This window comes from Triticum urartu, chromosome 4A (assembly GCF_056163025.1).
Source record: "Triticum urartu cultivar PI428250 chromosome 4A, HENAU_Tu73, whole genome shotgun sequence".
Taxonomy (NCBI): Eukaryota; Viridiplantae; Streptophyta; class Magnoliopsida; order Poales; family Poaceae; genus Triticum; species Triticum urartu.
The window spans coordinates 97,712,530-97,722,784 of NC_141876.1; the positions used below are offsets into that span (position 1 = coordinate 97,712,530).

A 10,255-nucleotide genomic window follows, 5' to 3' on the forward strand; every position below is an offset into this window, starting at 1 on the left:
ATCTGACATCAATGTGCTTTGTCCTCTCATGATACATTGGATTCTTTGTAAGATATATAGCACTTTGACTGTCACTAAATACGGTAGGGCAAGATGAGTCTCCACAAAGCTTAGTGTACAAACCTCTCAACCAGATAGCTTCTTTGCATGCCTCAGAAATAGCCATATACTCGGCATCAGTAGTGGAACACGCCATGATAGACTGCAAAGTTGCTCTCCAACTCACAACACAACCACCAATGGTGAAAACATAACCTGTGAGTGATCTTCTCTTATCCAAATCACCAGCAAAATCAGAATCAACAAAACCAACAAGTCCATCTCCAGTTTTCCCAAATTGTAAATAAGCATTAGAAGTACCACGCAGGTATCTGAAAATCCACTGAACTGCTTTCCAATGCTCTTTTCCAGGATTAGCCATGTATCTACTGACAACACTCAATGCATAAGATAAATCCGGACGAGAACAAACCATGGCATACATAAGTGAACCAACTGCACTCGAATAGGGAACTCTAGACATGTACTCAATATCTGCATCTGAATTAGGACATAAAGCTGATGATAATTTGAAGTGTGCAGCTAACGGAGTACTCACCGGCTTGGCATTATGCATATTAAAACAACGAAGAACTTTATCGATATATCCCTTCTGACTGAGATACACTTTTCCAGATGGTCTATCTCTGGATATTTCCATGCCAAGTATTTTCTTTGCTGCACCCAAATCCTTCATCTCAAATTCATTACTCAATTGCTTCTTTAGTTCATTAATATCTGACATACTCTTTGCAGCAATAAGCATATCATCAACATAAAGGAGCAAATAAATAGTTGAACCTTTCACAGTTTTCAAATAAACACAACTATCATAATTAGACCTTTTGAAACCTTGAGAGAGCATAAAGGTGTCAAATCTCTTGTACCACTGTCTAGGGGATTGCTTCAATCCATAAAGAGATTTCTTTAACTTACAGACAAGCTTTTCTTTTCCAGGAATAACAAAACCTTCAGGTTGTTCCATATAAATATCCTCTTCTAATTCTCCATGTAAAAATGCAGTTTTAACATCCAATTGTTCAAGCTCAAGATCATGCATGGCAACAATACTGAGTAAAGTGCGAATAGAGCTATGCTTCACAACAGGAGAAAAGACTTCGTTATAGTCAATACCTGGAATCTGACTGTAACCTTTAGCAACTAACCTTGCTCTATATCTTGTCTCATCATTAGGAGAAACACCTTCTTTCCTCTTGAAAACCCACTTGCAACGAATAGGTTTCTTCTCTCTAGGTAATCTTACTAAATCCCAAGTGCCATTCTTTTCAAGTGATTCCATCTCATCATGCATAGCGGTCATCCACTTATTACTATCACTAGAAATAATAGCCTCGGAATATGAAGAAGGCTCAGCATTACCTTCAATTTCTTCTGCAACAGATAAAGCAAAAGAAACAATATTGCACTGTTCAATTAACCTGTCAGGTTTATTACTACCCCGTCTAACTCTGTCACGTGCAAGATTCCAACTGGGTGGAACAATAGGCTGATTTGGAGTGGGAGTGACATGATCATCATTAACGACGGGTTCATCATGTGCATCAACAATTTCATTACGAGATGTATCACCTGAATCAATAACATGCTCCACCTGAACAGTAGGCTACTGAATAGGAGGCTGCTGTTCACTCTCAACAGGAACATTAGTAGATGAAACATCATGTAACATAGCAGATTCATTAAAGATAACATTTTTGCTAATAACAACCTTCTGGGTTTCAGGATTCCATAATTTAAAACCTTTAACACCAGACTTATAACCAAGAAAGATGCACTTAACAGCCCTAGGCTCCAATTTTCCATTATCAACATGAGTATAAGCAGTGCAACCAAAAACTCTCAACTGTGAATAATCAACAGGTGAACCAGACCATACCTCAATTGGAGTTTTCTTATTAAGAGCAACAGATGGTGAACGGTTAATGAGATAACAAGCAGTGGAAGCGGCCTCAGCCCAAAAACGCCTATGCAAACCTGCATTGGACAACATGCAACGGGCTCTGAAAATAATGGTCCTGTTCATGCGCGCAGCAACACCGTTTTGTTGAGGAGTATAAGGAACGGTGTAATGTCTGACAATGCCTTCAGACTTGCAATAATTCTTAAATTGCTTAGAACAGAATTCCATACCATTATCAGTGCGAAGTATTTTTACCTTCTTTTCAGTTTGTCTCTCAATCATAATCTTACACTCCTTAAAAGCTGAGAATGCTTCATATTTATGCTTCAAGAAATAAGGCCATACTTTTCTCGAATAATCATCAATTATAGTCAGCATGTAACTAGCACCACCTAGTGACTTTCTGCGAGATGGTCCCCATAAATCAGAATGCACATAATCAAGAATACCTTCGGTTGTATGAGTCGAAGTGTTGAACTTCACCCTCTTGTGCTTGCCGAAGATACAATGCTCACAAAATTTCAATTTACCAGGTTCATATCCATCAAGAAGACCTCTCTTATTTAACTCTGCTAAACCAAGTTCACTCATATGTCCAAGACGCATATGCCAAAGGTTAGCAGCATCACAATCAGAATCCTTTGAAACAACTGGAGTAGCGTTACCTGAAACTGTAGAACCTCGAAGGTAATAAAGACCATTGGTCGAACTTAAGTCACCTTTCATCACAACAAGGGAACCTTTGGTGACTTTCAAAACACTCTCTCCACCTGAATACTTGTATCCCTTTGCATCAAGGGCACTCATAGAAATAAGATTTCTCTTCATCTTCGGAATATACCGAACATCTGTCAAAGTTCTGATTATGCCATCAAACATCTTGATTCGAATAGAACCTATGCCTTCAATCTTGCATGGTGAATTATCAAAACCCAAAACGGAACCAGCAGAAGTAGTGGAATCAAAAGTATTAAACCAATCTCTATGTGGACACATGTGAAAAGTACATGCAGTATCAAGTACCCACTCATCATTGGTCTCAGCACATCCAGCAATAACGACAAGAGCATCATCGGAACTATCATCACGAGCAACGTTAGCAGAATTTTCACCTTGTTTGTTACCTTTTCTCTTTTCTCTTTTCCTTGTTCTGCAACTTGAAACACTCAGAGATGTCATGCCCGTCTCTCTTGCAATACCTGCAATATTTCTTGTCTCTGGATTGTGACCGGCCCCTGTAGCCGTTCTTACTTTTGCCTCTGTTTCCATTATTGGAGTTCTTCTCCTTTGTCCTGCCACGAACAGATAATCCCTCGGCTTGGGATGAACTCGAACCATCATGAGGCACCATTAATTTCATCTTCTCCTTAGAGTTCAAAACTTCATAAACTTCATTAAGCGTGAGAGTATCACGACTATATAATATGGTGTCTCTAAAATTGGTATAAGAACTTGGCAGTGAACAAAGTAACATTAAAGCAGTATCTTCCTCTTCATACTTAACCTCCATTGCAGCTAGATCAGATATGATCTCTTTAAATTCTGAAATATGATTCAAAACATTATCTCCCTCGGGTAACCTGTGCAGGAATAATTTTTGCTTCAGATGCATCTTGCTGGTGAGATCTTTAGTCATGCAAATCCCTTTCAGCTTTAACCATAGAGCGGCGGCAGTTTTCTCGCTCAAAACTTCCTGCAAAATATTATTATGTAAATTGAGTTGAATTTGTGACAAAGCCTTACAATCAATTCTTTTCTCCTCATCAGTCCAGTTCTGAATTCTGTTCTTTCCAAAATTATCCAGTGCTTCATCATAGTCAGACTGTGCCAACAACGCCCGCATCTTGACTTGCCATAGGGTAAACCTTATGTCACGGTCCAGCAGCGGAAGATCGTACTTCATGGATGCCATGAGTCGATAAAACTATGTACACAAAGTAGTACAAACCGATAGAAAAATTCTTAATAGAATTAATATTGCGGGGCAAAGAACTAGAGAGATAGCACCTGGTAATCGCTGGTGGCCGTAGCAATTGAAAAACTGTAGAAAAAAGAAAATCTGGACTTCTAGATCAGCTTGGCCTCGTGAGTAGTAGTAGTACTCAACTAATACTAGCAGGTCACGTGGAGTAGTACTAGTACTTTGACTGCTCTGTGTTGATCCGGTCTTCACGTCACGGTCGGAAGCAGCCTCAGGTTGCGCGCGGCAGCAGTGGAACTCGGATAGATGTGCGTGCTTGGGGACTTGAGCTTGTACGCAGCAACAACAACTAGCGGATCAGACAAGACGGCTGCAACTTAGAGCGATTTATACGCGTGCGTACGAACAGAGATTCTGTCGGTCTCGGCTTCCTGCACGCTAAAAATCGATCCGGCTTTGAATTGACGGATCGCCTGAGATGCGTGCGGCTGCGCACACATTGGAACCCTAATCTCCTGTCTCAAACTCGTATCTAAACCTCAGCTCTATATACCACTTATTAGATAATAATGAGAATAAACGAGACAGAGAGACACGGATTTTTACATGAAAATCACGAACGTACGAAGACGCAATCACTATAAGAAGGAGTATTACAAGCACGAGACGACAGACCGTCTGAGGTGCGACTATATGGGGTATATATAAGGGGCAACACATAGGAGTCCTTGTAGGACAAGTAAACGAGTTGTACTCGTACGCGTCGGTACCAACGCAAAAGGCTCACACCGTATGTACTACGTCTAGTCCAATACAATACTAGAATTTGAATCACAATTTAACAAAACCTTTCATGCGCATAGCTTGCTGTAGAAAAGGTGTACAGTTCCGAAGCGGACTCCACCATCAGTTGGTCTTGTTTGTGTGAACGTTGAGGATGCAGTCTTCTCCTCTTCTTCGAGCCCGGCGATATCAAAAATTCCTGAAGCTTTATGAAGTGTTGTTGCTTTTGCTCGGGATGAGGACTTCGTGCTCTGATCACAAAGTTGAATGCTCCACTTCGCTGCTAGTGCCACAACTTGATCTTTTAGCCTGATTGTCATACTTCTGATCACAAAGTTGGATGTTTCTTTTATTCATTTAAGACGTAGTGCTAACGAGGCCGCTCATATGTTCGCTGGATCGAGGGAACTTGTGCTCATTCTCCCTGGTTGTATCCAGAGTCTGTAAACTCTGATTGTTTGCGAATAAATGATTGTTTGTGAATAAATTAGATCTTTGAAAAAAAAAGATGCTTGTTCGCTCATGCCTTTTGGCAATATATTTGCTCCTCGAGTTACCTAAAAACATAGATGTGGCCCCTCAAGATTTTCGTTAGATATTTGGTCCTTCAAGTTTCAAAACCGAATAAATTTAGTTCAAAACAAGATTTTAAGCATGTAGAGTGGGTTTGACCATGTTGCCCATGTTTGATTGATGAACAGTAAATTCAAAAAACTAGCAAACAAATTTTAAAACATCTAAAATTTTGTGGCAACCAAAACTGTTTTTTAGGAGCTTCTCGGATGTTATTTGAACACGAAAACTTACTCACCTAGAATACCCAAAGCATCTTTGTTGTCACGATTTTTTTTATTTTTCTGATTTTCTTTTTGCTATTTCTTCCTATTTATCGGTCAAACCCTGCCAACAAGCTCAGAATCTGATTTTACATCAAACTTATCCTGTTTTGAGACTTGTAGAGCAAAATGTCTAAAAAACCCTTTAGGATCAACTCTATAATTCTGGGAACCTGATGGACAAAAACATACTTCCCATCTATAAATAGGAGCATTTACATCATCAATAAATAACACTGTTCTCATAAAAATCTCTATTCATTTCCCATCTATAAATAGGAATAGTTTACATCATCAATAAATAACACTGTTCTCATAAAAATCTCTATTCATTCCCCATCTATAAATAGGAGTAGTTTACATCATCAATAAATAACACCGTTTTCATAAGAATCTGTATTCAGAAATTCGCGCTGTCTCGATCTCTAAAATCTTCATAGTTCTACATCACATGCCTTTCCGAATCTGTAGAAAAATGCTTTCTCGAATGTGGAGAAAGTAACTACCACTTCTATCAAAAAATCGTATACATATTATAAAAAATCATATATATTTACAGGTGATCTAAGCTAGTTAATAGGTGGTGTGTAAAGCTAATTAGAAGGGTGCGGTAGCAACATCTCGTTCCTCGGCGGCGGTGCGCCCATACTGGTGGCAGTAGACACCGTCATCGTCAAGAAACGCGTAGGGACTGAACATGTCGTAGTCCTCGTCACCCTGGTCGTCCTCCTCGTCGGAGTCGGCCATGGAGTCCCTCCTGACGCCCAGCACCGGCTTGAGGCCCTGCAGCACGCAGCAAGCTCCATAAATACCAGCTGGTTCGTCGATCACAAAGTTGAGATAGAAGCCGGCCGATCGACGATGAACAAAAGCCGGCCGTCTATATACGTACCTCGGTGAAGATTCGGACGGCGTCCTCCGAGGAGTGCGTTCTCAGGACGTACAGCGCCGCCTCCTGCACAAGTGGATAATAGAAATACATCTTAGAGAATGGTCTTAACAGATTGAGCAAGATGGAGAGCTGAGATAGCCTCGGTGCCGGTGCCTCACCCTCGCGTACTTGAGCTCGTGGAGGGACAGCGCCTTGGGCTCCCACTCCATGGACGCCATGCTCCCCGCGACGCCGGCGTCGGGCCTCATCAGATCTCAGCTTCGCCGGACGTGCTGTGCGCGCGACGACCGGAATGTAGCACTATCACGTACGAAACGTGTAACGCGTGGGCCGGCCTCTTGCTTGCAGATGAGAAAAATGCGTGTATGTGTACGGCTTCCGTGGTAGGTCTCGGTGCGTGGTGAAGGAGAGAACGGAGTTCCCCTGCTGTTGGCTATTTATAGCGTGATGAGGCGTCGGCCGGACGAAGAGAAAGTAAGCACGAACTCCACACGTGTCGGCCGCTGAGGCGCACACGTCGTGGAGGTGTCGTGATGTGACACGCGGGAGAAACGGGGGTGGAGAGCCATCACCGTGTCGTAGTCGTCGACCCGCATGCGGCGTCGGTGCATGGCGCGCGGCCGGTCTCGGCCACTAGCTGCCCGGCACGTGGCTTCCGCTCGGGTGCAGGAGGCGATGTGGTTACCACCTCGTGTTTGCGTGACGTGTGATCCTGCCGCTGCCGACGCCCGCGGCTGGGACGCGCCCGTTGCTTCGCGATACTCTGCGCTTTCTGCAGAGCCTTTTCACCGGACGCCACCTTTCCTGCGCTGATTTCGCATGATATTTTCGCTGCATATATACGTACCGAGGGTCGAGTGATATAGACATATACCGCATGATTATTGAAAAGGCCAGGGAGTAGACGAGATCGTCTTCTTTTCTCCTTTTTATTCGACAGCGACGAAGTTTTCCTCTAGCTTGGTGGAAATGGCGGTGCGACCCCACGGACACATGAACACTGGAACGGTAGCACCAAATGGCAAGGGCTGATCTGACATAGCAGTTGAACCCAGTAATTCTCTCTTGGTGATTAACAATAAATGAATGCATAGTTTTTTATCGCTTGATTTGACCAGGGGAAATATCTGCTGCACCGGGCCATTTGGTGCTACCGGTGCACCCGTTTTGATTTAGCCATTTTACAATTGTCGAATAAGTCTAAATCTCCTTTTATGTCATAATACTAACAGGAACACATCACTATGATTTTTTCAGATCCAGAGCCAAAACATAACATGAGAAACGATAATGACAAATCTCACTAATGATAGCAAAACGGGCCGAATTCACGGTAGCTACTATTCACACTATTGTTTCTTCTTTTCATTTCTATATACCCCCTCTTTCCTTTAATATAAGTCGTTTTTTAGTTCAATTACTTATACGAAGGGACATACTCCCTCCGTCCACGAATAAGTGTACATCTAGCTTTTGGTCTTAGTCAAATTTTTAAAATTTTGACCAACTTTATAGAAAATAGTAGTAACATATATGACATCAAATTGGAATATTATGAAAGTACATTTCAAAACGGATCTAGTGATACTAATTTAGTGCCATAAAAGTTTTTACTTTTTTCTAGAAAGTTGGTCAAAGTTTTAAAACTTTGACTTAAGGCAAAAGCTAACTGTACACTTATTCACGGACGGAGGGAGTAGGTAGTATTTGTTTTCAGTTTGGACCTGGAAGTTTTTTCCATAGTGCATATATATTATACTTACATCCACATATATTTTTTGTGTTCTTTCAATGCTTCAAATGGTAGCTATAGAGATCGGGTGCATCAGTAGCACCAAATGCCCTGAAGCATCAGATGTGTTCCCGGTTAGACCATATACTCTCTCTGTTTCTTTTTTACTTCGCGCATTAGATTTGTTAAAAGCCAACAAAATTATATAAAAAATATTACTATCTACAATATCAAATAAATATGATATAAAAATATATTTCATAATGGATCTAATGAATAGATTTTGTACTGTGAGTGTCAATAGACAATAGTATTTGTGTATGTTTGGTCAAACTTTGAAAAGATTGACTTTAGAGAAACCTAATACGTCGAGTAGAAAAGAAACGAAGGGAGTAGTACTTAAGTTCATAGAGGCCAGGGTCTGATAGGGGTAGGCCCGAGCCGAAAACCAATTTTGTCTGGCTACGCCCCTGCCAAAGGGTCACAGGGATGTTGCAGTGTGCAGTCGGTTGTGTGGCTTCTGGCTGAGAAGTGTGATGATCATTGCATGTGTGCAGTGAAATCTAAGCTATGTAGAGCTCATCGAAGATGAACCCATATAGTATGTACCTAATTTATTTAGAGCTCTGATGGTGTCATACATCGGGGGTTGCTCGCTAGAAGGGTCCAACAACAGGCCTGTTGATAGGCCCACAAGGCCCAGTATGCGTCCACCGACAGGAGGGAGCCCGAAGGAAGGGATAGATCACATCTCTCCTTGTAAAAACCTGGCCTTCAATGTGTATATAAGGGGAGTCAAGATAGCTCTCATTCCTATCTACTCTCATAGAAACAATTCTCGATAGACTTGTACATCTCTCTTTAATCCCTTGCCCGAAGTAGACCCACCATCAATAACAAATGCAATTAGGATCTAGGGTATTACTCCATCATGGAGACCCGAAATTGGAGAAATTCCCCGTGCGACCTCCGATCTATGACTCCCAGCTATGCTAGCTATAGGTACCCTACCGAGGGATCTGACGATTTTCCGCACCGTCAAGCTCATCGGAGATGAATCCAAGAAGTGTGTACATGTACTATAAAATCCCGATCATTTTTAACCTCCAGGCCATATCCAAACGGGGGGATTTTCTATGTGGCATGAGAAAAGGTGGGGATAGATATGTTAGACAACGCATATGTGTGGGTCCCATTTTTCGGTGGGAGAAAGAAATAGCAAAGTATAAAAGAAAATAAAATGCACACAACGGGTCGACCAATGGTATCCAAATTTTCTTGAGGTGTGCTAACAGCCCCAACTAACAGGGAATGGGTCGGCCCATTTCTTTTTCGTCTTCTCGTTCACACCGCATACATAGTGCGTGTGTAGGTTTTACATGCCGTATTATGATTTTGGAAACTTCTACATGCTGGTTTTCTTCCTTTTTTCGGTTTCTTTCCTGTTCTATATTTTTCCTTTTCACTTTTTTTTCTATTCTTCTTTCAGTTTTACAATATTTTTTGTCATTTTTTCAAATCCATGAAGTTTTTGTCAAATTCATGATATTTTAGATCATGACCTTTTTTCCAAATTCGCGGATTCTTTCGAATGCGTGAACATTTTTAAAATTCATAGAAAAAAAATTCAAATATTGTGAACTTTTTTTCACATCAATGAAATTTTCTTGAACATTTTCATATTTTGTGATTTTTTTCAAACTGATGTAATTTTTTGAATTGATGAACTTTTTTAAATTGATGAACTTTTGCTAAGGCGCAGACTTCTTTCTCGAATTCATGAACCTATTTTGTATTCATGAACTTTTTTCAAATTCATAAACTTTTGGATTTCTTATTTGATTTGGCATTATTCACAGACATAACTGGCACTGGGCCAACAACCTCCTACCAATAGACACAAGGAAAGACTAGCTACGGCAGCGAGAAACTCTAAGACATCACGAGGAGGCAGCTTGATCTTGCTGAATCAAAGCATAAGCCGAAGACTGCACATGCGAGGTCAAGTGCTTCGTAGCATCACTATTCGTCTCCTTAGTCAATAATTTCCACTACTACCAAAAGGATATCAATTTAAACAAAAAATCATGCGGACGATTAGGCTGGTCGTAATGATAGTATCATAGTTAGT

General features: G+C 41.2%; 1 protein-coding gene across 1 annotated transcript; it reads right to left on the bottom strand.

Moving 5' to 3' along the window:
- Nucleotides 1-5,798: 5,798 nt before the first annotated feature.
- Nucleotides 5,799-6,807, bottom strand: LOC125553630 (uncharacterized). Its single transcript, XM_048717390.2, has 3 exons — nucleotides 6,551-6,807; nucleotides 6,393-6,455; nucleotides 5,799-6,283 (listed from the first exon to the last, which is right to left on the bottom strand). The coding sequence occupies exons 1-3, from the start codon at nucleotides 6,638-6,640 to the stop codon at nucleotides 6,098-6,100; spliced, it is 339 nt and encodes a 112-aa protein (XP_048573347.1). The 5' UTR covers nucleotides 6,641-6,807; the 3' UTR covers nucleotides 5,799-6,097.
- Between the last annotated feature and the right edge of the window lie 3,448 nt (nucleotides 6,808-10,255).

Excerpts from the sequence above, each read along its gene's own strand:
- LOC125553630 (XM_048717390.2), bottom strand. The coding sequence starts at position 6,640 with ATGAGGCCCGACGCCGGCGTCGCGGGGAGCATGGCGTCCATGGAGTGG. Across the intron at positions 6,456-6,550 it reads ACGAGCTCAAGTACGCGAGG|GAGGCGGCGCTGTACGTCCT; the intron begins GTGAGGCACCGG and ends CCACTTGTGCAG. Across the intron at positions 6,284-6,392 it reads CCGTCCGAATCTTCACCGAG|GGCCTCAAGCCGGTGCTGGG; the intron begins GTACGTATATAG and ends TGCGTGCTGCAG.